At 38.0% G+C, this 16,818-nt stretch overlaps 1 protein-coding gene across 1 annotated transcript; it reads left to right on the top strand.

The window, feature by feature from the left end:
• The first annotated feature begins 6,943 nt into the window (after positions 1-6,943).
• On the top strand, positions 6,944-11,000 carry LOC148130382 (vitelline membrane outer layer protein 1-like). The gene is made up of 3 exons (XM_087967676.1): positions 6,944-7,117; positions 7,411-7,505; positions 10,709-11,000. Exons 1-3 carry the CDS (start codon positions 6,947-6,949, stop codon positions 10,998-11,000), a joined length of 558 nt encoding a protein of 185 aa, XP_087823802.1. The 5' UTR covers positions 6,944-6,946.
• Positions 11,001-16,818: the final 5,818 nt, after the last annotated feature.

Below are 16,818 nucleotides of genomic sequence, written 5' to 3'. Positions count from 1 at the left end.
TTTCGCTGGGTTTACCTTTGCTGCATTTTGTTACCACGTTGTCAAATTCACTCAATTGTTCGTTAGATAAATTAAAACCATGTTTTTGTTCTATGATAGGGCACATTTCTAACTAGGATCAGTTCTTGGGTGGCAATGATAGTGTGGCTGAATCGTCATTTAAAGTGTTGACAGCATCTTTTCTTCCATTTTTGTTTTGAATTGATCAAGGTGCTAAGAAAGAGATGAGGTTAAACTGGCACCCTTAAAAGTCAGAGTTCAACAGGGCAATTCTATATGTATATGCCACTCTGTCCCTGGCAAATTTATGGGGATAATTACTATTTCCAGTGCCAGTCTCAGAGAAACAAGGAGAAACCTGGGAATAGAAAGAGCAATGGCTCAGATGTTGTCATTTATATTCATCAGATTGGAAATCCAGGTATTCCAATGTTGTCACTCCTTTTTCTCCCAGGTTTATATGTTTGGATTTCATAATCTGACAAGAAGATTAGAGTCATCATTTCTGAACGATTAAAGGAGAGACCCAGGAGAGTGAAATATGTTTCTGTACACTACATAGATTTAATTTATCCCATTATTTCATTTTTTCTTCTCCCATTTTACATTCTGCTTTAAGCCCTAGAAAGATATGTGAAGCAGACCACTATGGCTTAAAAACCATGCTTTAAACTCAATGGAAATTAACCCAGACAACCCAACTTATTTGATGGTGTGGTAAATGAAGCCATGGCTAAATACCCTCTTTGAATACTGCTAGCATTGGTCACAAGTTTGAGTTTTGTGACTAAGAGGCTGTAGATGTTGTCCTCCCTGTAAGATTCTCTAATACAAGCAGTATTAAATCCTTTCTTACAGGTGTTTTCAGGTGATCCTCCTGCCATGGTGGTAAATATATGTCAGGGAGAAATCACGGTCCTATGGAAATTATTCAGTGGGGAGATTTTAATTCTAGCCCTTTCACTTGTCTACTTAAATGAACTCTTTGCAGTCATAATCTTCCTTCTATCTTTTAATGTGGAAGAAATATAAATGTTCTATCCACTTACCTGTACAGAGATGACCTTGGAGAAAACATTTGATGACCTTTAACAAAATGTGAGCCCAGTCTGGGTTAATAAGAAAGCATGGGGAATAAGCTAAAGGATGCCCACTTTTAATTCTTCTGGTTGAAGAGGGTGGAAAATGCTGTTACCTTATCAAATTTCTGTTACTATAGTCTATTTCAATAAAACATATCAAATTCAGGTAGTGCCTGTTTGATGATCCAGCTGCCCTTGAAAGGCTGACCCTTCGCCAAGTAATTTGCAAGGATAATCTGATGTGAAGTATCCAGACAGCTGTTTCCTGAATCTGGCAAATAATTGTTTTGATAGTTTTTTCCGAACATCTAGGCTAAAGGTCAGGTATTTTCATTCAAGATATTAAAAACCAATGATTGAAGTATAAACCCAAAGATTCTCCCACACATATTTAATTGGGCCGTTGACTCCAATGGAGAAATCCATGGGAGAAAACATTTTTTTTTATAAAAAGTTTTTTATTTTTAACAACAAACATAGACAAACATAAACATAAAACAACAAATAAAACCTTTTTTCAATTATACAGTGTGTCAGATGGTACATATTTCTTGTGCACAATATCTACAGTCTTTTCCTCTTAAATTTAAGTTTACATTCATATTACATTAATCAACTTTCCATGTCATATTATATTATTATTACATCATCATTAGACTTTAATTTCAAATCCACATTATCCTTTAAAGCAGATCTCAGTTCTTACTCATTTTAATTCATATTATAGTTCATTTCAAAATAATCAATTATAACATATCATTGCTATTGTATTATATTACAGTTTCCTACTTTTCTATCTAACCTTTGGTAAAATAAATCCCATATCTTAAAGTACACTTTTTCTTCTTGCTTTCTAATTGCTAATGTTAATCTACTCATTTCTACACATTCCATTATTTTCTTAATCACCCCCTCCTCTATCGGAATTTTCTCATTTTCCAATTTTGAGCAAATACAATTCTAGCTGCAGTTAAAACATTAATAATCAAATATGTCAATTCTCTGTAACCTTCAGGTAAAATTCCCAATAAAAATATCTCTGGTTTCAAATCTATATGCTGTTTTGTCATTTTTTCCAGCCATGGGTGTATTTTAGTCCAGTATCTTTTAGCTTCCGCACACGTCCACCACATATGGGAGTATGATCTAGGAGTCTGACGACATTTCTAACACTTTGTCGATTTATCCTTGAACATCCTTGCTATTCTTGCTGGGGGTAAATGCCACCTGTAAAACATCTTGTACAAACTCTCTTTATATGCTGTCGACATTGCTAGCCTATAGTTTCTATTCCATAGTTTCTGCCATTTTTCTAGGTCTATCCCATATCCAAAATTTTCCCCCAAGCAATCATTGTTTCTTTAACTTGTTCTTCTTCTAATTTCACTCCTAGTAAATAACTATATAATTTTTTAATCATCCTCTCCTCAGTACCTGTTAAGATTTTATCTAATTCTGCAAGTTCTTTGTAAAACCCTTCTGTCTTACTGTCTTTATCATATCTTGAATGTATTTGCACATATGAATACCAATTCATCTTTATCTCTTGTTCATCTAATTCTTGCTTTGTTTTAAGTTCACCCTTTTCATTTAAAATTTCACCATATCTAACTATGTGTTCCATTTTAAAAACAATTGGATACACAAATGCCTCTATAGTTGATAACGAGACTGGTATTGTCATATAATGTTATTTCCTTATTTTCTCCCATGTTAACAATAAAGCATCTCGAATATAATGTCTCCTAAAATACCCATGTGCTTTGCTTTTCTTATACCATATAAATGCATGCCACCCCAATTCTAAATCATGGTCTTCCAGTGTTAACAATCTAGTATTTCTCAAAACAATCCATTCTTTCACCCACATCAGTGTTACTGTCTGGAAGTATAATTCCCAATTGGGTAGCCCAAAACCTCCTCTCATTCTCGTATCCTGTAACAATTTTAATTTAATTCTTGCCTTCTTTCCCTGCCATATATTTTTCAACATTATTTTATTTAACCCCTCAAAATATTCTTTCCCTACTTTAATTGGAATCGTCTGAAACAAATACAATATCCTTGGTATTTGGGGGTGGGGGGATTGTTTGGTATCCGCTGTTAAAAAATGTTGGATAAAAATTGACATTTGAGTCTGGAGAATAAGGAGAGGATAGCTGAGTGGTGCCGATAGAAGTTTATGAACTAAGGTTGGTACACCAATGACTGACTTTTGATCTAAAATAAATGCAGAAAGACAAAATGCATGAAGAAGATCTAGGAGGATTGGTTTGCACATTCACTACTCTTGTCGACTGAACTAGTTTCCAAACAAATAGTAGAAAAAAAAATATAACGCTATAGAAGCCAAATGCTTTTGTTTTTTTTACATCATAAAGAAAATACTTTTCAGAGGCGGAGCTGACATCTCAGAAACACGGTGTGAATTCACAGAGCTCCATGAATTTCTGCCAAATTCTGCCTGCCAGGAGGCCCTAAAGAGACAAAGCCACCTTGGAGTGTTGGCGAAGATAGAAGGGACACTCTCTTGATCACAAGGAGGATATATCCTTCCCCTTCCTATCCCTTGTTAACAAAATAACAGCACACACTCCTGGACCCACCGACTTTGCACTCTCCTCCCTTGCCATCAAAATGTTTTTGTGATGGTCTACTCTCCTTGATTAATACCATTGCTGGGCTGTTTTCTGCAGAAGCCGATGCAATCCAAACATAACCATTCTTGGAACAAGACATTAGGATGTGTTCTCTTCAGGTCATAAGTTACACTGTATATGGCAGATTGACTAAAACTGATTAGAAAAGGTTTCCAGGACATTGTTATTTCACTGTGATATAGTTCAGCAGTTCGTTCTGACAGTTAATTTTTAGAAATCATTTCAGCAATTAGTTTCATCAATCAGTTTAGAAAGCATATTTTGACCAGTTAGCTTCAGCATTTGTTTTAGATTCACCTTAATAATCTATTTCAAAACTTACATAGATATATAATTACAGAAATGGTTGAACTGAATGGCCACGGTGGCAAGATTATATGTGATAAATATATAAAAAAAATAAAAATGTGTACATTTTGAAAATTAAGAACTTAATGGCCTAAGGGAGTTGGAAAAAGTTTTGAAAATGTACAAGTTTTCCAGGGCAAAAATCTTTTCTAGAAAAACAAAAAACACATTCCGCACAATCACAGTTGTTGAGTTTGCTGCATCTCTGCAGCTGTTCTTGGAATGACCATGAAATAATGTGATTAGCATGGACACAAGGGTAATAATTTTGTCTTCCCTCAATATCACGCACACAATATTGTGTGTGTTACTAAATGTTGTAAAAAGAAAGAAATATATTCTTTCTAATGGCTGGATAGCTACATGGTGGTAACCCATAAAATGGTTTGTTGGAATTAGCGCTAGGTAAACTTCTGTTTTGCTACACAAACTATGGCTTACTGCAGAAGTAAGCAATTCATGCCCCCCTCCCCATTATTTGTGAGATTCCCAAGTCTCTTCTGACTGTAATTATTAAAAATTAGCATGTTGATTTTCTGTCATTTCAAGGGAGGAAATATATACAATCTCTCTGTGTGATCACATTAGGCACCATTAAGTGAATGAAATTAATAGTCTGAGTTCTAACTCAGAAGAGACAACAAAATATCTCTAGGTTCTCTTTCACAAATAGAGGCCTCAATCCTATTCTTCCTCCTCCTCCTCCTCCTCCCCCTCCTCCTCCCTCCTCCTCCTCCTCCTCCTCCTCCTCCTCCTCCTCCTCCTCCTCCTCCTCCTCCTCCTCCTCCTCCCCTCCCCTCCCTCCTCCTCCTCTTCCTCCTCTCCTCCTCCTTCCTTCTTCTTCCTTCTCCTTCTCCTTGTCTTCCTCCTCCATCTTCATCATCATCATCATCATCATCATCATCATCATCATCACCATCACTACCATGACTATCACCACCACTACCACCACCACCACCACCACTTCCATGATTACTATGGGTTTACCTTTTGGTAGCCAATGGCTACCGAAAGGCCTGTTTTTTACAGTGTTTTTTTAATAGGTCAGCATCTTAATAAACCTAATTAAACCAACCATCAGCTAAGCATTCAGTGGACTAGAGCAAAATGCAAATAAACTAGATCTTATTTTCAGATAGCAACCACAATCATTTTTTATTTCCTGGCTCCATCCAGTGAAGGGTCAGGTTTAATGACCCTGCGCCTACTTCTGTCCTGCCTACAAACAGTTGTTCCATTTAAAGTCTTTCCCATTCTGGCTGTAGGAAAATTACCTGCAGGAAGACGGTAAGTGGACCTGCAAATAGCAGGGAAAGGAGGCCAGGGTCATTGAGTCAGAATTACATACATCTAACTGTTCGGAAGAATAGAAAGAATGACTAGAATAGAATAATAGAGTTGGAAGGGAGCTTGAAGATTTTCTAGTCCAATCCCCTGCTTAAGCAGGAGACCCTATACCCTTTCAGACAAATAGTTATCCAATCTCTTCTTAAAAACTTTCAGTGTTGGAGCATCTGGAGGTAAGTTTTTCCACTGATTCATTGTTCTAACTGTCAGGAAATTTCTCCTTAATTCCAGGTTGCTTCTCTCCTTTGTTAGTTTCCACCCTGAGTGGAATATGGATAACTGTAGTGTTAGGGTGGACATTGAAGTGAGAGATGCCTTCACATTTCAGAAGGAGGGAGAGACTGAGAAATTAAGGCAGAGCAAAAGCAAAAGAGTCTATAGAATGGGAAAGACCAAAGCTACAGAGTAAGAAAGGATAAAAAAAAACATTAAGGGACCAAGAGACAATCTTTTGGTGCATGAGCCAATTTGGAATGTTGAAAACATTTAATGGGCACACTTCCAAAATGGCTGGCTTGGCAATCTTCCCTGTGTGCAATGTGATGGTCTTGTGGGGAAGACTAATCCTAATACAACCCATGCCTCAGGTGGCAAACTGGCATTTTCATAGAGTCAAAAAGCAGGATATACTCAGTTAAAGGGCCAGGCAGATTTTTTATTTAGTTCTACTTCTTCCTTTAGGAGCTCCCAATGGCTTACCTAATATTCCTTTCCCCATTTTTTTTCAATAGTCTTGGTAAGAATTTTGAGGTGAGTGGGACTCACTGTCTCAAAATCACCCAGTGATTATGTGTTTACGACTTTTTGATTGTAGTGTTTATGATTAATACTATGTTTTGTTGTATGTTATAAATTAATATTAGATATAAATTCCCTCCATTAATACAAGGACGAAATGCATTTTGACTTGCAAGAAATTATGGAAATTAGGCAAATGGTTTCTCAACATACCTTGTTGAGTTAGACTAATTTTATAGGAATTAAAGTTTGTGCAAGATTATGAAAATTATGTATTTGAATTCATTGTCCATGTCACTCTCTGTTTTTTGCTATAAGCCATAAATCCTCTAAGTTGTTGATGGTAGAGGCCAGCTTGGTGTAGAACAGAATAGAATAGAATTCTTTATTGGCCAACTGTGTTTGGACATAGAAGAAATTTGTCTTGGTGCAAATGCCCTCATTGTACATAAAAGAAAAGATACATTCATCAAGAGTCAAGAATCATAAGGTACAACACTTAATAATAGTCATTGAGTACAATAAGCAATCGAATCATACTAGGAAACAGTCAATAAAAGTCATTTCAAGCAATTGGTTGTATTGGTTAAAACTGAGGATCAAATCCAGACAGTTCCCTGGAATTACGGCTGATGCAAAGGTACAAAATAAAAGAACTGAAAAGCATGTTTTCATGAGGGTGGTACTGCTGATACTTTATGATTGGTTTCCAATTTCTAGGACGTTGCAATATCTGAAGACTTTTCTGTTTCAAAAAGCAGAGTGGTTTCCATGGATCTCTCTGCCAGCACCACTCTTCTCTTGACTATATCCTGCTGCATGTGGAATACCGAATCACAAATGTCTTCTTCCGTGCTCAGTGTGCCAAATGGGGGTTCCTGGGGTGAATGGGGTCCAGCTTCATTTTGCTCTTATGGCTTTGCTCATGGCTTCTCCCTGAAGGTAAAAGTTTATTTTTCAGATGCTCCTTAACTTTGGAATCTTCTCTTGAAATTTTTCAGCTTATCTTTCAAGAAAGGCAATAAAGAATTAGATTGATGCTTAATCTTCTTTGATTCTCTAATGAAAGAAAGGTATTGAGTTTTGTGTGTAATATTGTGTGGACGATCTAATCTTGATCCAACGCATTGTCCAATATTTATGGGTAAATGTTGGCATTTCTGAGAATTGAAATCTGAAGGACTGCAAGGGGAGAAAGGCTGATCTAGAACTTTATCAGGGTCATATTTTCTTAGGTGGAAGAAAAGCAAGGGGCAAAGGACGATACAGCTTTGAATGGAATCCGCTTGTACTGTACCGATGGCACAACAATTGAGTCTAAAGTTGGATCGTGAGTAACTGACTTTTTTTTTTTTTATCATATAGCATTTTCTTGTCATGAAGAATGGGAGAGGAGATGTCTACTGGTTAGTTCAATGCTACCCAATCCTGAAAATCAACTTTGCTGATTACAAAAGGGAAAAGCACTGAAAGGGTTGTTGAATGGCCTCTCTGAATGAACAGGTGATCAGAGATTTTTGTGTCCCTGAGTGGTGCAGTGTTGTAGCAACTAGTTTGTGGGCCATTGTAAGTGTATCTCTTTTGCCGCCTTCCATTGTTCTTCCGTGATATGCATTCATTGCCTTAAGGCCCGTTGTCGACTTTAGTCACCCACTTCTCTTGTTGTACAGTTGTACTGTTTATGAATCTATTTGCCCTTCTTATAACTCTTTGTGAAGAGACATGGACTGCAGTGCTGAGCTCTGTGTGCAAGAGTTGTTTATGAAGGATAGGAATGTGGTTGTTATCAGGTGTGGTCTTTAAAATTTTTAGCAAAGGATTCTCTGCCCAATTTCTGGGTAGTTGTGGCCATGGTGAGCATGGCCTAGTTAGCCTCATGCACCACCGGGGGAGTTTTTGCCCTTCTTGGGCTCTGAAGGCTTTCTTTGAGCCTACGGGAGGGTGAAAGTGTCCTCCCCGGGCTCTGGGGGCTCTTTGGAAGCCAGAAACGGGCTCATTTCCAGCCTTACCAAACTTCTAGGAGGTCCAGTTTTTGCCCTCTCCAAGTCTTCATGGATGCCCTGCACTTACCTGCATCCAAAATGGGCTGCATGGGGACTCCTGGCAGGTGTGGGATGGGAAGGGCCAGCCAGGAGTAGGATTTGGTGGTTATTTATTTCATTTTTATTTATTTATTTTATTGTCAAGCATGTATTAGATAACAGGTAAAGAATAAACATGATTATAAATACATGAAATGGATACGAATAAAAAGAAACATTAGGACAGGAAAAGTAGGCACTTTGGTGCACTTATACATGCCCCTTACAGACTTCTTGGAATAGGGTGAGGTTAACAGTAGACAGTAGACAGTAGACAGTCTAATGTTAAAGTTTTTGGGGTTTGGAGAACTCCAGACATTGACCACTCTGTTGTTGAAGTTGTATTTTCTGCAATCTGAGGAGTGGAGGACTCTTCTTGTGAAATATCTCTGGACTCTCTCGATAGTATTAATGTTTGACATGCAATGAGGGTTCCAGACAGATGAACTGTATTTGAGAATTGGTCTAGCAAATGTTTTGTATGCTCTAGTTAGTAGTACAATATTACCAGAGAAAAAGCTATACAGAATTAGGAAAACAACTCTTAATGCCTTTTTGGCTATGTAGTTACAGTGGACTGTAGCACTTAAATCATGAGAGATTAGTACTCCAAGGTCCTTGACAGAGTGGGGGTCATCTACAAGGTCATGTCCGTTCAGCTTGTATTTTATTTTCTGATTTTTTTTTGCCAATATGTAAGACAGAACATTTGTGGAGGGTAAGTGGAGGGTAATGGATTGGTTAATAATTGATTCCGTGACTTTGCAGGTGATGCAACATAAAGAGATTGGTCTGTAAGTTTCAACTGCGCTGGGGTCTCCCTTTTTGAAGATGGGGATGACCTTGGTTAGTGACCATAGGTTTAGCAAGGAGTTGGTCCTGAACAATTTTTCAAAGATTATGCTTAGAGGTTCTGCTATGGCAGTGGGAAGCTTTTTTAAGAAGTAGGCACATAGTTCATTGGGTCCAATAGATGGAGATGGTTTTAGATTGTTGTAATGTTTTTCGATGTTATCTTCTGTAAAGTCGATATGTATTCGATCATTGTAATTGTCTGTGGTTCGACTATAAAATATTGGGCATGATCCATTGCTGTTTAGAAAGACTGAGCAAAAGAAAGTGTTAAAGAGGTTGTGTCGGTCTCTGGGAGCTCATCTGTGTATGCCGCCTGCCCAGAGCCTGACACATCAGCAGGACTAGCCTTGAGTATTGGGCATTGTGATTGTTTCTATTCCCACTGATGTCACTCCATGCCAGGGTCTGTGTCACGTGTATGGTTGCCTCCATTTTCGCTGATGCTGCATCTGCCAGCCTCCCGGTCTTACTCTCGAGATCTGACAGAAACCCGGAGTCTACGCTTCCAGGATGATGAGCCAATCGAGGGCACAGTTTTTCAAAATGAAATGCCAGGCTCTTCAGTCACCATGCTAGGGAATATTTTTGTTACCGGATTAAAGAATGATGGTAACTATGATTTGCAATACCTTTTGCCTGCTTATCCAGTTATCTAATTACGTTAATTGCAAATGAAGGTCTCAGCAATCAAAGTGCCTCAAATCAGGATTAGGGGAGCATTGGACATCTGAGATGTTCCAAATTTATTTATTGCAAAATCCTCTCTCCCCAAAGAAAACCATGAGGAAAAGCGACATAACAGCCCGAGGGAGAATTCTATTTTCCTGTGGAATGCCATATTTAATGTAAAAAGGTAACCCCAGATTTCCACTAACAAAAAAGAGGCACTGGATTTCCACAGTGGATTTTCTAGTTAAATAATGACTCACCTCTTCACTGGTGGGCAATAAAAGGAAGAGGTCTTATTTTGAGGGGAAACAGTTCTTACAATAGTGCAAGACAACTTGTGGAATGAGAACTCCCTGTTGTAATGGGTTTTGAACATGACATGGATTAGGAGAAGTCATGGGAAAGAGATCAAGGGAAATATTTTTTATCCCATTTTTCCTTGGGGTTTATGGCAGCAGCCACAAGACCCCTTTTCCCAATTTTTTTTCTACAATAGGTCAAAGAGTTAAATTGAATTATTGACATAATATTTTAATGAATTTTCATAGCCAAAAGTAGACTTCAACTTGATTCCTAATGCAGGATTTCTTACAATAGTGCAAGACAATTTGTGGCATGAGAAGTCCCTGTTGTAATGGATTCTGAACATGACATGGATTAGGAGAAGTCTTGGGAAAGAGATCAAGGGAAGCATTTTTTATCCAATTTTTCCTAGGGTTTTATGGCAATAGCCAAATTTTATTCCCAATTTTTTCTACAATAGCTCAAAGAGTTAAATTGAATTATTGACATAATATAGCCAAAAGTAGACTTCAACTTGATTCCTAACCCAGGAGTTTAGCCATTATGATTGAATATCTTGGACTGGTAACATGTGTTTAATTTACATACTAAAGTTGTGCTTATCTATCTTTGTCTTTTTTGGAAGGTGGGGAACCTGGACCAGAAAACAACGCTGCCCTGGAGGCTTCCTGGTTTCTTTTTCCCTGAGAGTGGAACGAAAGCAACTACTGGGTGATGATACAGCAGCTAACAACATCCAGTTCACCTGCAGTGATGGTCCTAGACTGATGGGCCATGGCTTGAGCTGGGGTGCATGGGGTCCATGGAGCAAACACTGCCGGTTAGGTGGCATTTGTGGGATGAGAACAAAGGTGGAGGATTCTCAGGGCATTGGTGATGACACAGCACTCAATGATGTGCAATTTTTCTGCTGTTAATGGTTGATACAAGTTTCCTCACCTACAAATATACTTTTGTTATACATTCTCAAAGTCCGTTAATTATAGCTAAATAGTAACTTGACAATAAAGGATGTGTTTGTGCATAATGTGGTACTACGAGGTAACTGTTCCCCCAGGTGATACCTCTTGAAACAGTCCAGATTGGAGGTGCATAACGGAGGTAGCAGAAACCTCAAGCATTGCAAGTGATTGACTGTCTTCTCTCTCATCATTTTGATCCAAGTCACAGCACCCAGCTACAATACCATATCACTGTTTGCTTGCATGCAAATAAAATTAATGTTGGATCTTGAAAGCCATTTCTTTCTTTCAATAAAGCTTCTGCAATTCTGACTGAATGGTGGGCAATGGAAGGATTCATATTTGTTGAAGTCATCTGGTTGTTTGTACTCTGGAGGTGCAGTTGCTTTTTGAAAACACCTTTGGGACAATCATGATCTGGTTGACAGAGAATTTCCATAAACATTTATCTATCCAGTAGTATTTTAGTTGGGGTATCAAGAGCTTTGCTGCATTTTGTTACCATTATATCAAACTCACTGAATTCTTCATTAGATAAATTAAAACCATATTTTTGTTCTATGATAGGACACATTTCTAGCCACGATCAGTTCTTGGGTGGCAAGGAGAGTGTAGCTGAATCTTCATTTAAAGTGTTGACAGCATCTTCTCTTCCATTTTGATTTTGAATTGATCCAGGTGGTGAGAAAGGGATGAGATTAAACTGGCATCCTCAAATGTCAGAGTTCAACGGGGCAATTCTAAATGTATATGCCACTTTGCCTGATGGAGTTCAAAGACCAATCATTTTGCAGGGTGCCAAGATGTCTAACTGCCTGGGCAGCGTTTATTGCTTTTATACAGTTTTTACAAGCAGAAAAAGGTAATATAGAAATAGTATTTGTTTTTGTGAATCCCAACCCTTAAGAATATACAAATAAGGAAGTGATGCTGTTAGCAGGTGAGATCATGTACATGCTAGGGACAGCTCTGCTAAGTGAAATCATGTTGATATTTGAGGCCCATATAGGTATTGAGGCACAGCAGTGTGCTGCTTGCGCCCCTTACAGGATCTATGTCTCTACTACATTTGTCCATGGCAAATTTATGGGGTAATTTCTATTTCCAGTGCCAGACTAAGAGAAACAAGGAGAAACCTGAGAATAGACAGAGCCATCATTTGTGAACTTTCAAAGAGAAGACCCGGGGAAGTGAAGTCTGTTTTTGTACATTACATAGATATAATTTATCCCAGGGGTGTCAAATTCAAGGCTTGCAAATAGCAAAGGGTGGCCCGTGGTGCCTCTGCTAGTGAAAATGGGTTAGTGAAAATGCCCTTCCCAGTGCACCCCGTTTCGGCTTCCAAAATGCTGCAGGATGCTGTCCAATCCAAAAATGGGCTTTGTGACTAAGAGGCTATAGATCTTTAAGATCCTGTAGTACAAGCAGTATTAGATTCCTTCTTACAGGTGTTCTCAGATGATCCTCCTGCCATGGCTGTAAAGATATGTCAGGGGGAAACCACAGCATCATGGGAATTGTCCAGTGGGGAGACATTAATCCTAACCTTTCCACTTGTCCACTTACTGTACAAGTAAAAGAACTCTTCACAATCTCACATTTCCCAAAGCTGTTTAATGTGCAATAAATATAAATGTTCTACCCACCTATACAAAGATAACCTTGGAGGAAACATATGGTGACCATTAGAAAAATGTGAACCCAGTCTTGGTAAATAAGAAATCATGAGAAAGAGGCTAAAGAATGCCTTTCTAATAACTGGTAATCATTAAAATTAACACCCCGATGTTCTGTTATTTCAAGGATGGAAATATATATGTACAGACTATGTGCCTACTTCTTAAAAAAGTTTTCCACTGAGATAGCAGAACCTCTAAGCATCATCTTTGAAAAATCTTTCAGGACCAGCTCCTTATCCAAGCTATGGTCACTAGCCATGGTCAGCCCCATCTTCAATAAGGGAGACCCCAGCGTAGTTGAAAATTACAGACCAATCTCTTTACGTTGCATCACCTGCAAAGTCATGGAATCAATTATTAACCAATCCATTACCCTCCACTTAGAGACAAACAACTTACTCTCTAACAAACAATTTAGTTTCAGAAAAAAATTATCCTGAAGTCTGAAACTCCTACATTGCAAAAAGATATGGACCACACAAATTGATCACGGCAAACCAATAGACACTATTTACATAGACGTCTGTAAAGCCTTTGATTCAGTAGTACATGACAAACTACTTTTAAAACTAAAATCTTATGGTATCTCTGGACACGTGCATGATTGGATAGTTGCATTCCTGTCAAACAGGCAAGAAATGGTCAAAATAAGGGGCACACTATCAAATCCTGTCCCTGTCAACAGTGGTGTCCCCCAAGCAGCGTTCTAGGACCAACTCTTTTTGTACTTTACATAAATGACCTTTGTGATCATATTAAAAGAAATTGCGTTCTTTTCACTGATAATGTAAAGCTATTCAACACCACAGACAATACTGCTACCCTTAAAAAAGACATTGACTCTGTGTCAGAATGGTCAAATAAGTGGCAACTTCAAATCTCAACAAACAAATGTTCTGTCTTACATATTGGCAAAAAAAATATATCAGAAAATAAAATACAAGCTGAATGGACATGACCTTGTAGATGACCCCCACTCTGTCAAGGACCTTGGAGTACTCATCTCTAATGATTTAAGTGCTAGAGTCCACTGTAACTACATAGCCAAAAATGCATTAAGAGTTATTAGACTAATCCTGTGTAGCTTTTTCTCCATTAATATTGTATTACTAACCAGAGCATACAAAACATTTGCTAGACCAATTCTTGAATACAGCACATCTGTCTGGAACCCGCATCATATATTGGATATGAATACAGTCAAGAGTGTCCGGAGATATTTCATGAGAAATATCCTCTACTCCTCTACTTGCGACAGAATACCTTATGCCACCAGACTTGAAATTTTAGGCTTAGACAACTTAGAACTACGCTGTCTTCAGTCTGAACTAAGTGTAGTATATACAATTATCTATTGCAATGTCTTTTCAATGACTACTTCACCTTTAAGCACAACAATACATGAGCACACAATAGATACAAACTCAAGGTAAACTGTGCCAAACTCGATTGCAGAAAATATGATTTCAGCAACAGAGTGGTCAATGTCTGGAATACACTACCTGAATTTACGTTTTCTTCCACAAACCCCAAACACGTTAATGTTAGACTGTCTACTGATAAACTCATCCTATTTCTAAGAAGTCTGTAAGGGATGTGCATAAGCACACAAATGTGCCTAGCGTCCCTGTCCTAATGTTCCCTTTTATTCAGATCCATTTCATGTATTCATAATCATGTTTATATTAATAACTTTACATGTTTGTCAAAATAAATAAATAAAATAAATAAATAAACTTTAAAATATAAAATCTCTCTGTGTGGTCAGAGGATGCACAATTTAATGAGTGAAATTAATAGTCTGAGTTCTCACAATACACCAAACAATAAACATCTAAAATAGACAACACTTTTAAAAAATATCCCTAGGTTCTTTTTGAAAATAGTGGCCTTAATTCGATTTCTTCTTCTTCTTCTTCTTCTTCTTCTTCTTCTTCTTCTTCTTCTTCTTCTTCTTCTTCTTCTTCTTCTTCTTCTTCTTCTTCTTCTTCTTCTTCTTCTTCTTCTTCTTCTTCTTCTTCTTCTTCTTCTTCTTCTTCTTCTTCTTCTTTTTCTTCTTTTTCTTCTTTTTCTTTTTCTTTTTCTTTTTCTTCTTTTTCTCCTCCTCCTCCTCCTCCTCCTCCTCCTCCTCCTCCTCCTCCTCCTCCTCCTCCTCCTCCTCCTCCTCCTCCTCCTCCTAATCTTCTATTATCATCATCATTATCATCATCATCATCATCATCATCACCACTACCACCACCACCACCACCACTACCATGTTCAATATAGGGTTTGTCTGCCCCCTTCCTGATGTTAAATTGTGGCCCACGGCTACCGAAAGGCCTTTTTTAATAGTGTTTTTTAATAGGTCAGCATCTTAAACCAACCATCAGCTAAGCATTCAGTGGACTAGAGCAAAATGCAAATAAACTAGATTTATTTTCAGATAGCAACCACAATCATTTTTTATTTCGTGGCTCCATCCAGTGAAGGATACAGAAGGGGCTCAGGTTTAATGACCCTGCGCCTACTTCTGTCCTGCCTACAAACAGTTGTTCCATTTAAAGTCTTTCCCATTCTGGCTGTAGGAAAATTACCTGCAGGAAGACGGTAAGTGGAGCTGCAAATAGCAGGGAAAGGAGGCCAGGGTCATTGAGTCAGAATTACATACATCTAACTGTTCGGAAGAATAGAAAGAATGACTAGGATAGAATAATAGAGTTGGAAGGGAGCTTGAAGATTTTCTAGTCCAATCCCCTGCTTAAGCAGGAGACCCTATACCCTTTCAGACAAATAGTTATCCAATCTCTTCTTAAAAGCTTCCAGTGTTGGAACATTTACAACTTCTGGAGGCAACTTGTTCCACTGATTCATTGTTCTAACTGTCAGGAAATTTCTCCTTAATTTCAGGTTGCTTCTCTCCTTTGTTAGTTTCCACCCCGAGTGGAATATGGATAACTGTAGTGTTAGGGTGGACATTGAAGTGAGAGATGCCTTTCACATTTCAGAAAGAGGGAGAGACTGCAAACTTAAGGCAAAGAAAAAGCAAAAGCAAAAAGTAGAATGTGAAAGAGAAAAGGTACAGACAGTGTAAGAAAGGATAAAAAAAACAGTAAGGGGGCAAGAGACAATCTTTTGATGCATGAGCCAATTTGGAATGTTGAAAACATTTAATGGGCACACTTCCAAAATGGCTGGCTTGGCAATCTCCCCTATGTGCAAAGTGATGGTCTTGTGGGGAAGACTAATCCTAATACAACCCATGCGTTCAATGGCAAACAGGCCTTTTGGGATTTCTAGGCATTTTCATAGAGTGAAAAACAGGATTTACTCAGTTCAAGGGGCAGGCAGTTTATTTATTTAGTTCTACTTCTTCCTTTAGGAGCTCCTAATGGCTTACCTAATATCCCTTTCCTCATTTTTTTCCCAATATTCTTGGCAAGAATCTTGAGGTGAGAGGGACTCACTGTCTCAATATCACCCAGTGATTATGTGTTTTGATTGTAGTGTTTATGATTAATGCTGTGTTTTGTTATATGTTATAAATTAATGTAGGATATAACTTCCCTCCATTAATACAAGGACGAAATGCATTTTGATTTGCAAGAAATTATGCAAATTATGCAAATGGTTTCTCCACATACCTTGTTGAGTTAGACTAATTTTATAGGAATTAAGGTTTGTGCAAGATTCCAAAAATTATGTATTTGAATTCATTGTCCTTGTCACTCTCTGTTTTTTGCTATAAGCCATAAATCCTTGAAGCTGTTGATCGTACAGGGCAGTTTGGTGTAGAATAGAATAGAATAGAATAGAATATGATTCTTTATTGGCCAACTGTGTTTGGACACAGAAGGAATTTGTCTTGGTGCAGATGCTCTCAGTGTACATAAAAGAAAAGATATATTCATCAAGAGTCAAGAATCATAAGGTACAATAAGCAATCGAATCATACTAGGAAACAGTTAATAAAAATAGTTACAAACAATTGATTGTATTGGTTAAGACATCAGGCTGAGGACTGAGTCACGTCTTAGGTACAAAGCCAACTGGGCCGGTCCCTCTATCTCAGCTCTAGGCAGAAGGACGCAGCGAGAACCCATTTCTGAAATCTT

The sequence above is a fragment of the Notechis scutatus genome, chromosome 5 (assembly GCF_049901735.1).
Source record: "Notechis scutatus isolate UNSWTSFEM ecotype Mainland chromosome 5, rNotScu1.2, whole genome shotgun sequence".
NCBI classification, from domain to species: Eukaryota; Metazoa; Chordata; class Lepidosauria; order Squamata; family Elapidae; genus Notechis; species Notechis scutatus.
Note: the sequence above shows the minus strand (reverse complement) of the source record. Positions and strands in the feature narration are given on the sequence as shown.

Excerpts from the sequence above, each read along its gene's own strand:
- LOC148130382 (XM_087967676.1), top strand. The coding sequence starts at position 6,947 with ATGGATCTCTCTGCCAGCACCACTCTTCTCTTGACTATATCCTGCTGC. Across the intron at positions 7,118-7,410 it reads CTCATGGCTTCTCCCTGAAG|GTGGAAGAAAAGCAAGGGGC; the intron begins GTAAAAGTTTAT and ends ATATTTTCTTAG. Across the intron at positions 7,506-10,708 it reads ATTGAGTCTAAAGTTGGATC|GTGGGGAACCTGGACCAGAA; the intron begins GTGAGTAACTGA and ends CTTTTTTGGAAG.